The sequence below is a fragment of the Leuresthes tenuis genome, unplaced genomic scaffold (genome assembly GCF_036924035.1).
Source record: "Leuresthes tenuis unplaced genomic scaffold, fLeuTen1.0.hap1 SCAF_17, whole genome shotgun sequence".
Classification (NCBI taxonomy): domain Eukaryota; kingdom Metazoa; phylum Chordata; class Actinopteri; order Atheriniformes; family Atherinopsidae; genus Leuresthes; species Leuresthes tenuis.
In genome coordinates this window covers 14261096-14281477 of record NW_027325371.1, presented here as the reverse complement: position 1 = coordinate 14281477, position 20382 = coordinate 14261096, and the positions used below count along the sequence as shown (strand labels likewise).

At 40.5% G+C, this 20382-nt stretch overlaps 1 protein-coding gene across 2 annotated transcripts; it reads right to left on the bottom strand.

Annotated features, from left to right (window-relative positions):
* Nucleotides 1-7800: 7800 nt before the first annotated feature.
* Nucleotides 7801-18971, bottom strand: nptx2a (neuronal pentraxin 2a). Of its 2 annotated transcripts, none has more exons than XM_072368670.1 (5): nt 18077-18971; nt 16336-16582; nt 13938-14182; nt 11545-11724; nt 7801-10924 (listed from the first exon to the last, which is right to left on the bottom strand). In XM_072368670.1, exons 1-5 carry the CDS (start codon nt 18524-18526, stop codon nt 10697-10699), a joined length of 1350 nt encoding a protein of 449 aa, XP_072224771.1. In that variant the 5' UTR covers nt 18527-18971; the 3' UTR covers nt 7801-10696. The 2 variants fall into 2 exon arrangements, with proteins under 2 accessions (XP_072224771.1, XP_072224772.1); XM_072368671.1 differs by having other exon boundaries at nt 16336-16579.
* Nucleotides 18972-20382: the final 1411 nt, after the last annotated feature.

The following is a 20382-nucleotide window of genomic DNA, read 5'->3' as shown; positions in this document are numbered from 1 at the left end:
CTGACACATGTTCCCCATCTGTCTTATCAACCCACAGCCTCTTGTCAGTTTTTTGCTCAAAGTGAAGTAATGAACGCGAGTTTGGGGCTTACTTTTAGCCAGAGGGGACAGGAAGTTCACATTAAAAAATAGCTAGCAAACATGGAGGCTCTATATTTAGAATCTGTGTGGATTTATCTTCATGAAAAAAAAAAAAAGGTTTTATGTTTTTTTTTGTCCCCAAATCCCTGTCCCGATTAAAGCCACATGATCTGCTAATGTTAACAGGGCGTAATCGCACCAGCAAGAGCACGAGTATGTATGCACACATGCTCTGTCAGCTGCAGCGGGGAGGATGGGTTCATCTCTCGGGTAGGGAAATGCTGGCTGGTGGTGATTTCGTTACAGTGGTGGAATGATCTAGATAATACACTTATCCACAGTTCCTCCGGAGGGATGGCAAGCCACCGACGATTGATTAGATTCCATAAAGGTAAAAGGATCATGCAGAGTCACGTGTCTAGTTTATTACTGGGTGATTTGGGGAATTCATTCCATGAATCAACATCAGATAATAAAGCGATGACTAACTGTATTTAATCCCTATAGTCAAGAAGTGGTTTATGACACTTGTGTGTCTATCTTGAATGACTGTCTTGGAAACGAGGACATTTTTTATTCTCATGCCTTGGATTTTACTTCCAACCGAAACAGCAAAGGAAAACTTCCATTACAGCTCATAAATTTCTAGGAGCAACAAGGCATATGCAAATTTAGGAGAGACCTCTTTCAACAACTGGTGTACTCTGTGTACAGATGAACCCATTCAGACCGTAGGCTTTGTTCAAATCAGCCTTCTAAAAAAAAAAACAAAGGGTTTTCTTGAAAATGTAAAACTGTCCACTAAAGCCTTTCATATCCCAGTTTCACAAGAAACTACAAACACGTTATAAATATAAATTGAGAGGTTGAAACCTGCAGCTTTTGTTATAAATTATTGACTTTGCCCTCAGGTTTATCAATATGTATATATCTTTAAATTCTGACAGTATGTCTTGAAAATTATTATGCGACATGTGCTGTCACCCCAGGCTTGAAAGTCAAAAATATGCATATGTCACTCCAGGTCATAGTTGGTTTAAGGACTAACTAGAAATAGGCTTTTTCAACACTGTTATACATTAAATGTGGCAACTAAGTCCTTTACAATTCTGATCTCCTACGGATTTACCACAACATTGCAGGGATGCAGTTGATGGCTTGTTTACAAATGATTCAAAGTTTTCACGTTTTACACCGAAGTCTGAAGGTTGTGTTTAGAGTCTCCTGGTCAAAATGAGCAAAAACCGGTGTTTTGGTTAAATACAAATAAATGTGTTGCAAATATTTCATCATTTGAACATCCTGCCGATCTTTTGTCCTACTACTGTTGGCTGCTTAGTTGTGCCTGTTATTTGTTTACTAGCAACCATTTCATGTCCTCATTTCATGAATGAAAAATCTAGCCATAATTAAAATATGTTTTCCTCTGCATCATTTTGGAGCTGCAGTTGAATGTATTTTTGATGACTCATGTTTGGATCTGTGCTAAATTATTTCCATTCAAAGAGGCTACTAAACAAGTTAACTGTCCCCTTGTAAAACAACAATGACTTATCAAGACCTTTAGATGAAGATCCAGGTTAGATGATTTCCTCTGTTTCAAATTTAAGTTAATTTAGCAGATGCTATTACTCAAAGTGACTTAGGTGAGGGACATAATGTTGGCCATTGTGGAATGCTGTATCTTGCCCAAGGACATTTTAATAACTTTGACATGTAGACTGGAGAGGTTGGGTTTATGCCAAATATTGGAATTTTGTTTATTGTGTAGTCATGATGGTAGAATTGATTTTCTTTTCTAAAACTCAGCAACATTTAAAATAAGCGCTTCCCATCAGTCAAAAGCTGTATCTTTAATGCAATAAACTTAATTCAGTACTATGTGTACTCTTTCCCTCAGTTTATTCAGAGAAATTTGAAATCATATTGTAGGGAACGGTATTTTCTAAATGTTATGCAAGGAAACTGAAACTGTCACGGGACCAAAGACATTTGACCTGTTTTATTGCAAATAGAAGACAAATTTTACAAGCAGAGTTTTATTCTTGTAGGTGAAAAAAACCCATTTCTGACTCAATAAAAAGGCAAAAGACAAAAACTGTTTTGCTGCCTGTCTCATTATACGTGTAAATTTAAAGTCCACACAGGTGCTGGAAGGTATGAAAAGAGAAAGAAAACATATTGTCGTACAAATTTAAACTCTCAACTTTCACGAAAACAAATAACACCTTAAAGCTTATCTAGTACAATTCCCCTTATCAAAGTTTCCATCAACAGTCCGAGACATTGTCATAAATGTAAATAGTCGCTGAAAGAATACATTATATCACCCTCAGAAATGGAGGATAAAGTACAAGATTAGAGAAGAATTTAGAGCAGGCGGTGCTCAGGTAAAACAATTTATATTCTGGCTGTGAGCTGGGCTTGCTGCAAGCCTTGTAATCTGAGCATGAAGAACTGACAGATTCATGATTTTCCATGATACTTCAAGAAGGTTTATGTTGCCTAGAGGAATATAGATTAATTAATATGTCTCTCTATTATCCCCAAGCTCTTTGATCATCAGAGAGGAGGCATTGTACAACAGCTGTTTCCTCTCCTGTGTCAATAAAGTTGTTCATCCCTCCCCCATTCATCGCTTTATTTATTTTTATTTTATTTATTTTTATTCCCCCAAAACTGCATTGCATTGATCTACTCTGCGAACTGAGCACAAAATTTTTTTACGAAAAAGACGGAGCATTTTATTAGAGGGTTTGCCCTTGGGATTGATAAACAGACTACAATAATGTTTCATTTACAACTGAAGTCTCCAAAAAGTTGGGGTGCTTTGTAAAAAAAAGCGAATAACAATGCAACGTTTTGCAAATCTCATAAACCAAAATGTTATTCACATCAAATCATGAATCTGAGACATTTTGATATTTTATGAAGAATGTTAGTTCATTTTGAATTGATAGCAATGATACATCTCAAAAAAGTTCAAATGGGAGCAACAAAACACTGGAAAAGTAAGTGGTTCTGAAATGTATGAGCAGGATAAACAGGTTACAGCTAATTAGGTTAACTACAACAAGTCTGCCAAATGACAGGGTTTACAAAAGAACACGTTACAGAGGCAGTCTCACGTATAGATGGGGAGAGGTTCAGCAATCTGTGATCTACGTCACAATTCTGCTCCATGGCTCATCTCACCTCCCAGTGGCCACGCCCATCTCATCAACCAACTCAGCTCTCTTATTCACCACTATTTCACTCACCAAGCAAACAGAAGTTTCTCCAGTCCATTTACTCCTTGCCTGATTATTGTACACGTCAGACTAGGTTGTCCACGTCGATATCGTCGAAATATGACTACTCGCTCTAACCCAACAATCATAATCTAATCTGCATTCCGGCTCTCCTGTGGCCTTAATGCCTTAGCCAAGGCCGCTGCTGAAAACCCCCCCCCTGAGATCGCTGCTGTGAGACGCTCTGAACTACCGTTCCTCCCTCCCTCCCTTCACTGACACCTGTTGATTGTTGACTCCGTCTGGGACCCGATCAAGGACTTCTCCATGGCAACCTGCAGTGGTATCACGATGACATCCTGTGAACTGAGACACTGATTGAGTTTTGACGAAAGCAACTCTCTGGGCTTATGGACACACACGCATCTACTGACATGCAGATATGCAGCACACCCCCCTACTCCCATCCCACGCCTTCAAGTTGTTTAGCATTTTTATGTGTGAAGCGAGCATAGTTTGCTTATATTTTGAGCTCTATGTTGGATGATGAGCTTATGGTTCTTGATGTTGTTGAGGTTTTTTTCCCGGCCCCACATTGTACCCCCCGAGGAGCATAGTCTGGATGCAACTCTTTAATTGTGGGCAAGCACGTTAGCTGCAAGCTGCCTGTTGTAAAAGTAATTTCCCCCTCAATAAAGTAATAAAGTATATTAATAAAGTTTTTTTCTGATTCTGATTCTGATTCTGTCTACATCCTGGTAAACCCACCTGCCTTCTGTCTCGGGTTACAAGGTTTGCCTTGTGGGCTTGTTGGTCTAAGTCCGTGTGAACTCTCTGTGATATTTGACTGCTGGCCTCCCTCCTCGACAATCCTTCTGCCTGTTCTTTTTTTATTTGCCTGCCTCATTGGACTGTTTACCTGGTTTTGGGCTTTTGCTTTCCTTGACTACCTCCCGTGCCTGCCCCCTAAACTGAACTGTTGCCTGACAAAAAAACTGAACTGTGAATTTGTTCCAATAAAAGTCTACTGAGAAGTGAGCCAGCTTGTCATTGTGCTGCAATTGGGTCCAAACACCACCTGCTACAGCATCTACAAATTACAGAGCAGATTCAGAATAATGTTCCACAATGACAAATTACAAATTCCAAAGACTGAAAAGTCCATAACCTACTGTACTTAAAGTCGTGAAAACAATTTCAAGAAAGTGGCGACTTCTCTGTGCTCAAGAGACATATATGAAAATCAATAATAGGTGCCGGTGATCTTCGGGGCCTCAGGCCAGAAACCACATACTGCATCTGTTACAACAGGATTACCTCATAATAGAGGAGTCTGGGTGTAAGACTGATCTGCCTGCAGTCCAGCCCTCTCAAGACCTGAAAACATTAAGAGCATCATGAAAAGCAAAATAGGACAAAGACTACCCTTAACAGCTGAACAGCTAGAATCCTATATCAGACAAGTGTGGAACAATATCTCTCCCCCTAAGGTCCACCAACTGGTCTCCTCAGTTCCCAGACATTTGAAGACTGTTGTTAAAATAAGAAGGGATGCTACATAGTGGTAATCAAGGCCCGTTACAACTTTTCTGAGACATGCCGCTGCAATCAAATTCAACAAGAGCTGATATTTTCCTGCAAAAAATCTGTTTTTTGATGTTTTGATGTTTTTATATTTGATGTTTTTATATTCTATTGTGAAAGAAAATATTGGTTTGTGAGAATTCCTAATCATTGCATTTTGTTTTTCTTTTAATTTTTCACAATGTCACAACTTGTTTTGGAATTGGGGTTGTTCTCATCTGACGACACATCTGACGCAGTCAAAAAGACAAAGTACTCATGAGCCAACAGAACCAGAGATAAGAACAGTATGTAACAGTTGTGATGCATAATTCTACAGAGGCTGAAGGAGGTTTGTGGGTCTCACAGCGTCTGTGATGTTTGTGACATCCAAAAAAAACAGTTCTCCCAGTCCCTAGAGAGCCTGTCTTTCTGCACAGGCTTTAATAACAAAGCCAAAGTTCTTTGCTCCTCTTAAACCTAAAACTTGTTTTTCTCAAGTCTTCATAGCGCTTGCTCTTTGGGGCTCCACCAGGGAAGCTGCATGTGAGAAAGTGGGTGCTAAGAGGACTCTGACACTTTAATTCCACCCCCTTCCTCACATCTTTACAGCACCCCACCCCACCTCCACCCTCGCCCCTGCATTTGCATCTACTGACACTGGAATACACTCAATATGATTTGATTCTAATCACGTGTTTTCACACACTTAAACAAAACCTTTGGCAGTGTTGCAAAAGCCAGACAATCCGGAGCACTGACAGCAGAATGTACTGATGTGAATTAGAGCTCTAACAAATATGGGTCAAACATGTATTCTCGGTCACTGTATCCAATCAAATATAATAAAGGAATGGACAAGGCAGAAACACAGCTAAACTGGTAATTTCTTTGTGGTGATGTACTGTTATCATTACATCTGCAGCAGCTGCTGATCGCATTTCTTCACAGACCCTCCGGGATTTTGCTGGCTCAAAAATCTCCCTTCCAAACTCTGTTGCAGCAGGAGAAGAACTCAATAACTGGAACAAATCCACTCCTCAGACCCAGGACACCAACAGTGCTTTCAGCCACTCTCCCTCACACACTAACATGCAAGCACACACTCCTGTTTATCCTGTTGAATTATACCTCTGTCACAGAGATGGATGACTTCTGTAAAATTTAGCGATTAAGCTTTTTTCCTTTTGTTCTATTCCCCTTTAAGTTAGATGTCATTAGAGCCACGTGACACCTTCTGACAATTTGTCTTATCCATAGCAGTCAAGAAAACTGAGAGACAAAGGCTGCTATTAAAGCATAAGGTACGATGTGGCAGCAGAAATCAATTGGTCATAAGCTGAGGTGCTACATTTGTTGCTATGCTCCCATCACCAGCCATTGTAAAAAGACACATTCCCTAATTTTTCACCAACACATCTGTTTGTTCTTCTGATGTCATATAGGTTTGGTTTTTCATGTGTGCCACAGCTTCCACCAATTTTGAAACAATGATAGGAGAGTTGATAATAAAAAGAGCAATAAAAATGACTTGTTTAACTTTGCCTGACTTGAGATTTCTATCTGATGCTGCACGGCAACTATTCAAGGAACGTGTGGGCTCTATGATAACTAGATATGAAGTTGCAGATTGCTGTTACTTTGATACTTTTCACCTCACCCTCCAATTCCAACAGTCTAAGAGAAACTACAACCCATTCCCAAGGCGTGAAATATTGGTGTTTGGTCAGAATATGCGGCATGTTTGAGTCATGTACAAGGAGTCCTTTTGGTATAGCTGATTAAGAGGTGAACAAATTACAAGGTCCTTAAAGCTGTGTATGAGGTGGTGAATAGTTTTAGGACTCACAAAACTTGTGAGACCTGAGTGTAAAACCAGACAATTATCACCTCACTTGACTGTTTTCTATTCACTTTTTACTTGCTATTAACTTTAACCAGCTTAGGTTAACCTTAAATATTAGAAGGTAAAGAAGAAAAGGAAATCATCACAGAAGTATAGCAGAGATAGAAAAGTGGAAGGGCTATGTGAAAAGACTGGGCAGGATTGGCTTTGAACCAGTGATATTTGAAAGTTGCGGGTTTATTCTGGTCTTCCCTCTAAAACAACATTTTTGTCCTTGTCAAGAGTGACAGCTGACATCATAACATCGCTAGGATTCATGTCCAAATGGTGGGAAAGAAGTGGGGAAGTCTTCAGTAAGTCAGCATAAGCTGTATTGCATAGAAATTAAGAAGAAGAATGTAGTTGTACAATTTTTGAGATTGTGATGTTGCTTCGTACTTATCCATGGACCAATGTACAAATTTTACAATCTTGAGAACTGCTTTGTCTGACAGATTCCGGCAAAAAAACAAACAAAAAAAAACACACAGGTTTACCTGGCACATTGAAAACTGATGCTAAAGTCTTTCTCCTGTATCATTTTTGTGATGTGAAACATTCTTGACTAAGCAGCATTGAGAATAATGGGCAGCGGCTGCTCAAAATGCAAAAGGCTCTTTTAAGAGCTACTGTATGCTTTGTCCATTCAGTGCTACTGCAGAAACATGACAGATGAATATGTGGATGAAGAAAACCCATTTTGTCCGTGATACAACGGCTTGTTTTATTTAAAAAAAACAAAAAAAACACAATGATTCTTCCTTGCCAGTTTCCCTACAGTAATTGTAAAAAATCTATAGCAATGAATATTATGTTGCAATTCTGCCAGTAAATCCTCTTCAAATCCTACATACACAAACTTAAAGTATGTCGAGAGAGTTTGGGTGAAATGTCACACGAGTGGCTTTGAACAACCTTTTTTTTCACTTTGAAACAACAAGTCACAAAGACAAAGTATGTGCAAAACATGGTGAAAGCTCCCTTTAAGAACGATCAAAGCAACTAAATGAAAGACATTATTCAGATGCAGTCCTAGAAATTTATTATTTTCTTCACAGAGCTGAGAGTAGAAAAAATTGATGAGGTACCACACAAACATAGTCGACGTTAATGCTGCCGCAAAGAACTACATTTGTCCGAGTTCTTAAGACTTCTGTGAAAAAAGTCGCATTGTGTGGTTTACACAAACTAGTGCATTTATGATTTATTTAAAAGCAAGTTGTACAGTGTTACAGCAGCAATGCAATGGAAATTGGACAGAAAATATGTTGTTGCCCCCCAACAACAAAAACAAAAATGAAATAAATAGTCAATAAAACACATATTTCACATTGCAAGTTGGGTATAGGGGTAGGGGGCTCATAATGTTCATCTGTTAAAAACAGGACCCCTCCCTGATGCACCATTACCAGCACACTGGCAAAAGCATCAACACACAGCGTCAAGGAGAGAAAAGAAAGCTCACAGTGTCCTACATTGTAGCAGTTCTCATAATCCGCATGGGCAGATTTTTTCATTTCCACCTGGACGTCAGCCAATCCAGAGGATTTCTCTTCTGCTGACAACATTTCATTGTCCAGATGAGAGGATATATACTCCCATCTGTATTATGGGCTAGTCCAACAAATTATATGGTGATAACAACAGGACAAATGTCTGCATCTTCATTAGAACTGATGGGACCAAAAACGTGACGCTAGGGTAAAACAAAAATATCGAGGTCAAAGAATGATTTTGTTATTAAGAAGCATTTGCGAATAATGGTGCTTGACCTTGGTGGAGTTAGACTCCACTCTGACTCCATCACTAATGCAGCACAGTGACAGTTTGATAAAACAAGCTCTAACCGTTCAGACGGCTGTTAATTTGTTCCGTCGCACTGTTAAGTTGCTTAGTTTAAAGTCACATCTCTTGTTGACTCTTTTATTCACTGCAAAGAACATTCATTTCTATGTCGAAAAGGTGCAAAATTGAAGCTGGTACTGCACATGAAAAGAGGCTTTAAACACATTTTGCTTTGTCTTATGCCCCTCATTGTCTGTACTATTTGAGAGCTTTGCTACAAAAGCTGACAAAAGATTTGAACTGTCCACAAGCAAAAAGCACGTATGGTTCTCACAAAAGGCCATTCACCATTTAAACAAAGCATCTTTAGTATTCCTGTTATTTTTCTTTTGATAATGTCCTGCTAATAGACAAAAACCATGAGCAGAAAAAGCTGAAGAAAAAAAAAAAAGAATCTTCCAACAGGAAAGAAATATTTTGATGTTACATTAAAACATTGTTAACAAAACACTCAAGAGAGGAACAATCACAACATGTTAACTAATCCTTGTATTGTCAAGGTTTCACTTCATTTATTACGTTTACTTTTGCAACATTCAGTGCTGTCAAGTAACCTACTGCATCGAAGCTTTTTAAGAATGTGGATAGACGTTTTTAAACCGTTTACTTGGAAAGTTCACAAGAAGTAAACAGGAAATCTGGATGGACACCAACGACAGATACCAAAGCTTATCTCTTTGTTTTTGTTTCTGTTACATTTTCTTGTTTTATGAGAACAAATAATAAACCAACGTGAAAACAAATGTCCATCCCCACACTGACAGCAAACTTTGGCTAAGGTTTATTCTCCATGCGGTGCCAAAAAATACACCAGCCCAGTACATTTTGAAAAATATATCACATCCACAGATCAAAACCTTTATTCTTGTACAGTGTGAGGCAATTAAGACAAAAGTCCATTTGATGCCAACATCCAGAATATCCATAGCGAGATGCTGTCATCTGACTGCTTCTGCAGTTCAATATTTTATTAGTCATGACACACTTAGCTTAGAGAAACACCAGAGGACCCAAGCTGCTCGCTGCTGCACTCATTCATAAACATGGATAATTACTACCCACATGAGGAATAAAGGATTGTCCATGAGGGTCAGATCCAGTCCCTGCCCTCACTGAGCACTCAACTGGCGTTCCCTGCTCTGTTGATTTGCCAGTCTGGGGCAGCTGTCCGACATTGCTATTAACCTGAGCAGTGCCAGCCTGTCCGCAAAGCTGTTTGGGACATGGCATCTGCTCAAGGGGCAGTGAGGTATTAAGCATAGATTTGCAAGAATGAATATGTCCTCCCTCCCTCATAATCTCTGGTCTTTTTACACGCAAGACAAGCCTTAAAAAAAAGGAACATACACGCGCAGTCTTATGTAATGCTGTCAGCACGCTGCATTGGCTGGTTTTGGCACACCGCGCTCACTCTGCAGATTGACAGAAAGCATGCACCACCACTTGTGAATTGACTTCAGCTCACTGCTCAAGCTCATGCATTATATTTAGACAACCTGCCAGGTTCGGATGCCTAAAAAAAAAAAAAATCATCAACAGCGAAGGCTGCGGTTGTCCACTTCCAACTCATGAGCATCCGCCTCAGTCCACTGCCCGACTTCTTTTGCATCTCATTGCTTTTCAAACAGCAGAGAAACTTACAGCATGTTGGGCCCGGCCATAGTTTTCTTCAACACTTCAAAGCCTGTGTGAGCTCACATTAACAAAGATATAGCGCAGTGTTGTCATTATAAGGAATACAACCAAGAAGAACTGTTTTCAAAGTGTAGTCAAATGACAGCTGAGCTACGGAAAGGGAAAAAAAGCACAAAATGACAGCAGATCATATCATTGCAGCAGACTGATGCAACAGCATACAGTATCTTTCTCAGGGGAATTATCCTGGAATGTCTTCAGAGTTCAAAATGAATGGACACATGAACTTGTAAATCCAATAAACAACAAGTATTTGAGACCAAGCAGTCATACCATAAATGACGTCAAAATGGCGTACTGCTACCCTTGCCTTTGGGATTCAAGAGAAGCAACAAACGGTCCCAATGAATAGCTTCTAGATCCCTGCAGCCGTACTGGATTCCTCAGGTTTCATCCTTTAGGAATCAAAAGCACGGTCTTCACAGATTTCCAGAGCAGCTTTACTTGCACCACCAAACACTTCCACATTTGCATCGATCCAAGGAACCACGTTTCCAGGCATGTAAGCTGAGCAGTTGGCAAGACCCATGATGTCCACAGGCCGGAGGACTCTGTCCCACATGTTGAACTGGCTCAGCTCACCCACAAAGGCTTGGGTGGCATCGAAACGGCCTCCGACGATGTCCTTCATGGAGAAACAGAGCAGAATTTATTTCGACATTCGATATTAAAGAAAGTTTATTTCTGAGGAAAATGCATCAGGCTATAATTAAAATGAATCAATTCTCTTTGAATTTCATCAAACTGCCAAGGAGCACTGAATATCTTTTCACTAAGCATCGTGCAGTCTCCAGTATTGTGCAATCTGCAGCAATCTTGCCTTTAGTTTATGACTGAAACATAAAGCAATATCATCCCCCGAGGCTCCAAACTAATGCTTCACGGGTAAAAGCCTTTCAGCAGAGGTAATTTACATGTCACTGTACACTTTTTTGAATATATACAATGTGTCATAGAGCTAATCAGTTGAATAACACTGCCAAAAGAGCTTCTATGGGTATAATGTGAAGTTTAGAAGCAGATGAATGAGGTCATATTGAGAGGGCCACAATAGCGTGAGAAGAGCCTCGCTGCCTCTTCTCCCCTGCTCCCTGCTCTGCGCCTCTGGCACTCAGCTTGGGGCAGAACACACACATGGGTCCTACTGATACGAGGATAAAAAAAAAAAAAAACACACACACACAATCACAGAGTCATGCACGCACACATGCACTCATTCTTTACTACGTAAGCTTTTAGTCTCACCTGCTCCTGGCCGAGGATGATCACCCCTCCAGGTTTAATTGGGTGCCATGGGGCCAGGTTGTCTCCAGTGCCCAGACGCTCGCCGTCCTGATAGGCCTCCCAGAAACCGTCTCTGGTCGTCCAGGTGATGCAGATGTGGTGCCAGCGCCCATCACTCACTGACAGAGGGAGCTGGGCCACCTGGTTGGGAGTTAAGTGCGGAGAGTGGATGACACGATGGCAAGGAGGTAAGACAAGACAGCGAGTGAAGGGAGGGGGTGGGAAAAGAGTCAATGTATAGGTTTAAATGTGGCATGTTAGAAACAAGGACATAAATTAGAAAGGTTGTGGCTTCAAAAATGAAAGACCACCCCCCCGCCCAGAATCCAAACTTTAGATTACCCATAAAGGGATGAAACATCCTTTAATGCAATCATTCGCTAAGAGCAAATCTGTGGCGTCTCATGCTTTTTGCTTTGTTCATGGATCAAAGAAAAACAACCGATTATTTTACCAACCAATGGCATCATAGTCCTCCAAGGAATCAGCACAACACAGGAGATTACGAGTGTGCACTGCAGCTCATTAGCCTTTATATTATGAGCCTGAAGGATTACTTTACACTCATGTCATGTTGCAGATGTAGCTTCAGATACAAATAGACCTGAGAGGACGGAAGTCGCTCAAAATTATGGAGGCAGCTGACCTCATTAAAGACAGCAGGTGGTGTGTCTTCAGGAACACTGGAGGTGTTGTTATGAAGTCTCTCAGATTGGTCTGAGCTCCACCAAAGCTTTACTCTTTTGAAATGAAAAGCTAATTCTTGTCCAACACTCTGGAACGACGGTGTAATTTCTAAGTTATAACTTCAGAGAAAGGCTTATTTTCCTATTCTTTTAAGAAAAAAACAGCATAAACCAACATAAGGACAAAATGTAAATGTTGACAGCTACATCAAATACTTCTCATGCTATGAAATCTCTGTCTCCAACCAGCAGGGATAAAATAATGACAATGTCACGTTTTTCTGAACTTTGTAAAAAGCAGTTTCAGATAACATTATGATTGTTAAAGATTCTAACATCAGATTAAACATGTACACTTGCCAAGAGAAGTGAGTGCAAGCGTTGTGCAAGGCTGGTGGAATCAATCACTCAATGAAAAAAATAGTTTCCATGACCATGTTTTGGGCATTGAAGAAAAAATAAGCAGACATAAATAATCTTCCTGAGCGGAGAGACAAAACATTCTGATGAAGATGTTGTTGTGTAACAACAAATGTCTCCTTCCTTGCTTAGCAATCTACAAATAAAAGGAGACAAAGCCGCTCTTTTAATGCTGTCGAGGCAGATTTCCGCCTCCTTCTCACTGTGCAGCCAAATAAACAGCATAACAATGTGCTCCAGTGGACCCTGTTATCACTGTGAAGAAGTCCAACACATGAATGTGCTTCTCCACATGGTCATTATCTTCACCAGCTTTGTCTCGCTTCCCTCCATCTGGTTCACTTTCGCTCTTTCTCTGCTCCAAACTTCCCTTTTCATTCTGATCTTTTACCCTTTTCCTAGGGTGCTCTGTCACCTCGAAAGAACGGCAGCTTTTTGATTTCCAACCCCCTTCCCTTTTTTTTTTTCCAATTGCACCCTCATCCTTCTCTCCCCCAGTCTCTCTCTGATCTGTCTGACTCCAACACATGTATAATGCACAGTGAAGGGGAAGCTGCAGGGAGGCCTGCCTGTGCCAGTAACATCCAGTGTAAACAAGACAGTTGGAAAAAAAGTTCAAGAACATTTTATCCAAGAATTGCCTAAATTCAACATGACATGGCTGCACAAGCATTCTTGTTACCATGAATGAAAATATCTATTACTACAGCTTGCGTTAAAAAAACCCAAAACAATTACAGACCTATTCATGAAATACTGTAAAACATTTACGTATGTTTAGAAGCTGCATTGTCTGTTGTGCTAAGTGAAATCACACTGACTGAAATCTCGCAGTAGGAGACCGTCTCCACAGCTGCGGGAGAATAAGACCATCAAATGAGCACACATGGCAGACTTAGTCCTCTAATGAGTACTGTTATCCTTGAGTATGTGTGGAATGTGGGTCAGGCATATTAAATGTTTATAAGGTGCAAAATTAAATATTCAGGGCTAATGGTCAGTGAATCTCTTTTCCACTTTATCATTAATGTTCTCACACAAACCAGCTACTTGTTTCAAATCACAAAGCAAACTCGCATTGGTATTATCACTCATCCTTTGTATTCAATTAGCATCAAAACTCATCTGCATTTACTGGCTGTGTTCCCCAGCATACAATAAAGAAATTGAAACCTCTTATCATAAAATCAGGGCACGGTGAGGGCAGCCCGCCTGTCAGTTAATAACAAAAACACTCATTAAACATACCTTATCATTGACAAGCAGCTCAATGGGGTTGTTACCCCATTCGATGAGGACTATCTCATTGGCCTGGCCTGGCACACCATAGGAGAATGGGGTACCTATACCAGGACTGGCGTTGGACTTGAGCCACATGCAAACAGTGAAGGCGTACATCTCAGGGAGACTCTTCTTGATACGTCCATACAGATAGTTAGTGCGAAGAGCGAGGGACACCTTGAAGTCCTCAGGTGACTTAAAGGCGTTATTACCTGTTAATGGATAAATAGTATGTGTAATTAAAATGTTAATTTGTCCACCATACATCCATTCACTAATCACTTCCCATACAGTAGCTAAGCTCCCTATTTTCCCTTCAGTTATTGTCAGATCCTACACATCATTTCATCCATGGTTTGTCTGCATTGCTTTCATGTTCGTTCTTGTCCTTGGTCACAGTCAGGTTTTTGTTTTCACAGTTTAGTATGATGGTGTTTCCAGCTTTGCCGCACTTTTTTGTCCTAGTTTCAAATAAATCAAGTTGGATGCCTTTTCTATAACTCGCATGAAGTTGCTCTCATGACCATTAGAGGTTGCATATTCTACAAACGTAATTATAGGCCATTTCGGCCTGAATGAACAAAAACGCCCCACAGGGATGAATTTGGGTGAAGGACAGTCCCACACTACCACAATTAAGCATGTGGCAATCACTCCAGGAAAGTCACATGTCCACCTCAGTAAAGACGTTAACTGAATCTACACCATGATTGTTTCTGTGGTTTCAATGTGCACTTTCAACACGTAGCATGCCATCACCATGCAATGTAGCATTAAGGAGTTAGTTCATGTATCTCTGCGCGGTCAGATTGGGATAACCTCTTTCAATTATTCCTGAGGAGAACATGAATGTTTAAACTTAATCACTGTTGTAAAGAACCTTAGTGGAGAAGTCAAGGTTATAGAACGTATCCTCCTTGATTAAAAAAAAAAAAGAATAATATAAAAAAATATATTACGATCCATTCAATTGCGTGTTATTTCACCTTGAAACACAAATAAGCAAAACTGGTGTAATCCTGTGCGCGCTGGTAATCACCCAAACTGGAAAGAATCAGCTTCTGTTGGCCACATTTCATGCACATACCTTTCTATGACTGCTGAGGTAGTCAAATCGGGGCTAAAACAGTGGACTAACCAACCACCTTACTGCTTGACTGACAGACCAGGCTGCTAGCATAGTTAAGAATACAAAACCTACTATAAATACTATTTTCAGGCTTCCATGTAATTCCTTTTTTCAGCTTTCATGGTGGTTCCATGGTGGTCAAATAGAACACAGCTTATAAATGATATGGCTGGCTGTTGGTCAGAATTTTGTTATTTAAGAGGAGAATTGGGAAATTAATAGTGAGGTGAGGAAACATGGATTGTGTGTGTATGAAAGAGATGAGGGCAGTAGTGAACGGACATTTTTGAGATAAAATCAAAAAGTAACTGGGGGAAAGTAGCTATGGAAACCACATTATTTTACAGGTGGTTTGCACAAAGGAATATTCATGATAAAGATTATGTTTATGATGGTCATTTCAAACAACTTCTACCCACAATATAAGATATTAACACAAATAAAAAATGTGTGCAGACAGAATGGTTCCACCTCTGAGCTCCACATCAATACTGTTCCCCTTCAAGCTTAAAATCAAACTTACAATATGCATTCCATCCCTGCATAAGTCCGGGGAAGAGAGCAGTGGAGTTAAAGTCACTGCAGCATCATTTGTGGAAAAAGCCATTTCTGGGTAACAAAACGATACTAAAAACTCCAGCCTCTCAGCTCGTTATAGGAATTAATAAACATCTCTCTGTCACAGTTTTGACATAAATTGAACTAAATAAGACTCTCTAACATGTTTTTTTTTTGTGATGATATTGCACAAGTGGTTGGCTTTCTGTCAATTTTCCTTGCATCTTAGCAGTTAACTTTAACTACCCCAAACTAAGCCTAGTGTCAACCCCTGAATGAATCCTCTGAGCCTTGAGTGACGAGAGCATACAGGAAACATTAGTAAATGGTAAAACTGACTTTTAGTATTTTTTCTCCTTCAGATAGAGATATTTTGTGTTATTTTGACAACCACCATCAAAGACAGGCCTACGAATGTGAACATCTCTTGAATATTCCTTAAACTAATCAAAAATTCGGCTTTGCTTTCCAGGCCTTATTTCTAAGACCAGGAGCTTCTCTAAAAATTTGTGAAAAGAAGAAAAAAAAGCACTCTCAGAGATATTTACTTGCATCCACAGAACTTTGCTCAAGGATTGACTAATTCATCTGGCAGACACAAACTAAAGAAGAAAAAAAGAAAAGGAAAGTTGGCATTAAATCCGGCCAATATTTCACAGCACCCAATGTATCGCTTACTTTTCTCGAGCTCTGTGATCCTCTCCAGGAGGGAATTGAGAGTGCTCTCTGTGCGTTGGCGGTGGGCCGCTGTTTCATTGTAGAGCTGGCTCTTCTCCTCCTCCAGCTCGTCCACCTTCCGGAGGAGCTGGGTCTCCAGCGCCCCCAGACGTTGCCGCAGCAGCTCGCGGAGCTCTGGTGGCAGGGGAGTCAGGGCTGAGACTCCTCCAGCGGAAGTGTTTGTGGTTGGGAGACGCAAACTCTGCTGCTGGGAGGCAGACAACAGAGTAGATAGATAGAAAGTTCTCTGTTAGATTTTAAATTTTTTTTATTTTATTGGATATTTATGTCTGATACCTTTTCAGTAGCATTGTTTTTTAGACTTAGTAATATCTAAAGTGAGTCAATGTGCTCCTGTGGCAGCCTTTGAATGGCGACCTGCCAAACACCCATGGCTGTGCTGGGTATTAAAGATAGACGTCACCAGGCATGATCGCAGATGGATTTTGGAAATGGAGAAATGACTGTACAGGCCCATGCACGTGACCAACCCAAAGATGCATTGAAAACTGCCCTCAATTATCTATTTCTAATCTTGTGCATTGGCAGGTTCACTTTGGCATTCAGACACTCTGGGACATGTCCAAGTTTAATTAATCTTTCATGACAAAATGGTACTATGTGAATGGTTAACTAAGAGGTTCTCTGGTGATCTGACAATGAGGTCCAAGGAGAGAAATCTGTTGATGTATACAGATAGCTTTGATTGGTCAAAAAATTATTCTCCTTGTAGCCATGTATCATCATTACCAGTCTGTCAATAATCATTAGAATAAGCCGATATAGATCAATAGAAATGAGCTTAAATATGCAATTCAATATGCATCCTTGCTGCTGCAGTAAACCCTTGATTTGATCAGTATACTAAAGGAGGGAGGGGGAAACAAAGTGATGGATGGATCATCTGTGTAGCATATCGTATTTAAGATATCCTTAAATTTGGAAACAGTAATGTAATTACTTATGTTGTCAGGGCTCTCATGTAGAGAAAATGTACTGCACTTTAGTTCTGACAGAAGACATCAGGTCAGGGTTTACATCAACCTTTTTCTGTATGCAGAACATCACACTATAGGTCATCAGAAGAGAGTGATCCCTAAGCCCTGTGGGGTATTTTTGAACAAAGCGTTTGTGGAAAATCAAGGTCTCTGGTGAACAGGAATATGAATGACTAAAGCATTTATTATTTGGTTTGATTCAAAATTGCTTCGATGCGGAAGGAATCTGAGGGAATTAATTCAATCATCTGCTGCGAATAATTAGTCACATGACTGCAAATAAACTAGTAGGCCCTATGTGGAACACATACACAAACTACTCATGAATTATTTAAGAAGCATTGCAAATCCCCGTAGCACACGCATGATTACACCTTCGACAAGATTTTGTACTTCTCATGTCTTATTGATCAGTCTTGCTTAGCGTCGTCTTTTAAGGATTGAAAATGTCTGACATGACTTGACATGGATATAACTTGACCCTTTGATCTCTCGATTCCCCTGAGAGATCTCGAGCTACCAGAGCAACCTTTTACCACACGTCTAATGCAATTGTTGTACGTTATTACACTGCTGATAATCTGATACTGCAGATTTTTTGTCGGTTAGCTGCAGGAAAATATTTTCCTGCAATAGGAGGCAAAGTAGAAAGGAAGATTTCTGAGGTACGTTTACGCATCAGCTGCGTGTTTGTGCCATCTTACCTCTAAGTTCTCCAACCGACCCTTGAGAGTCTGCATGGTCTTGCCCAGTTGGTCTATAGTCTCGCTGGGGTCCCGGGGCAAGTCCCCCATAGTATTCTTCCCGTGCTCTTTTCGTCTGGAGCCCTGACCCCGGGACTTGCCATGCGCCGTCTCGTCGGCTGCCGCCTCGCAGCGAGCCAGCTTGGAGTTGAGCTCTTTAATGGTTCCCTGTTGGCTCACGATAGTCTCCTTCTGCTGCAGGATGGTTTCCCGGAGCTGGATGATCGTGTTGCGCAGCTCGTCCTCCATAGGGCTGCTGCTCTGGACACGGTTCCCCGTTGGACCATACCCGCAGCCGGGCTCTGCGCCCGGGGGGATGGCGTTACAGACAAAGCGGCTACCTGTAGCATCCTGGCTTCTCACCGTGCGTCCGCAGACCAGGTACATCAGTCCAACAACTAAAACCAACATCCCGACAAAACCCCCTAAATAAATCCGTTTATAAAAAGAAGAACAAAAGCCAAAAAATAAATTAAAAATACTGAAGTCGCCCGTAAGAAAATAAACTTCTGTCGACCACAACTAATTAACTGAAGTGGTTGGGAACATTCCCACTCTTCCAAAGAGTTCCAAAAAAAAAAAAACTTAGTCTATAAAGCGACTGTTACAAAACCAAATCAGAATCCGCAGTGTAGAAATTATACTATCACTCGTCCACCAACCACATGGTCGGTCTTCTGGTAAAATAAAAATATATTTATGAATAACAATTCTTTCAGCAGGTGGAAATTCGACTAAATCTGGATTTGAAAACTCCTCTATTGAAGAAAAAGTTGAAGCCTTTTACTCTGTTTTTTTTTTCAGAGAGAAAATCCACAGAGGGCTGCAGAGAACTCAGTTTTGCCTGTCTTGCCGCTCCGGTTGGTTGGATTGTCAGTGAGTGGTGCTGAAAAGACAGCGACGCTGCTCAGACAGATTATTATGGGGAGGTGCGCACTGGCGCTTCCGTTCATCCTGTGCGCGCTCCGATTATTCAGCTTCAGACTACGTCATCACTGAATCCCAGTGGATTGAAGTCATGCTATGACACGTTGCGAGTACATCTCATTGACTATCTGACCTTTTTAAATGTGCTGAAGCCAAAAGACGTCAAAGAAGAAAAAGGACTCTAGGACAGAGAACTAACTGCTGTGGTGAGATAAATGTTGCACTTGTGGGAGGGAACAGTGTCTTACCATTGAATGATGTCTCAAATCCTAAACACTCTGTCTGAGTTTGTGATGTTTCCTACTGGTGAAGGTTAGAAGGTGTGAATTCCCTGCCCTCTTTCATTTTTCACCTGCATCCTAAGTTTAATTTGCACACAGCAGCATTGTGCTGTATGTTCTTTGTACCTTGCCATTGACGACACATTTAGAATAAAAAAGAAAGACATAATTCCGGTTGGCGATACTTTGAAAATAACTCAGAAATTCAGGCTGAATGGCACTAGTCATAGGGAATTGCTGGCCCTAGTTTGTTATAAGGTGGCCTTGAAGTGCAAAACACATCAAGAAAAGAGAATGCAACAGCAGCTCAAAAACCATAGCTTCCTTTTTCAAAAGGGAACATCAAAACAAATCTCAACATTTTTTAACAACTGCAACTGTAGTTTACAAATGGACATTTCATTTCCTCTCTCTGTTTGCACCACTCTCATTAAACCCCATGAACTAAAGGCTCATCTCATTTGTCTCCTCATCTAATCTCTTCTCCCCTCCTATCTCTGACCTACAAATCTTTTAAAGCTAAATATTTTGAAGGCTGTCTCAAATCCAAATGTACTTGGAGGAAAAAAGATGGCTGTGATGGACTGGCGACCTATCCAGGGTGTACACTGCCTCTATCTCAATGACAGCTGGGTTAGGCTCCAGCCCCTCCCGTGACCCTGAGTTGGATTAAGCGGGTATAGAAAATGGATGGATGGAAAAAAGATGGAGGATAGAGGAAGCTTGTCTGAGAAGCTATAACCATATAACATTGAAGGGGGCATGGCACATTAATATTACACAGTACACTGAATTAACAGTAAACTTATAGTTTTTCATCAACCAATTCAATAATTATCTGACATAAATAGTTTAATATACTGATTAGCTACAACTAAACAATATTTAAATTAATCACTTGTGTCACACATCAGAATGAGTTGACGTCACTTAGGCTCTGGAACAAGGATGTCTTGTTTTCGTCACTCCTAACATCTGTCCTTGATTCCCCTGCTTGCCTCTCCAGTAGGAAAGACTAAGACATGGATAGAAGAGTCGAGAGGAGGAATCGAGTCACTG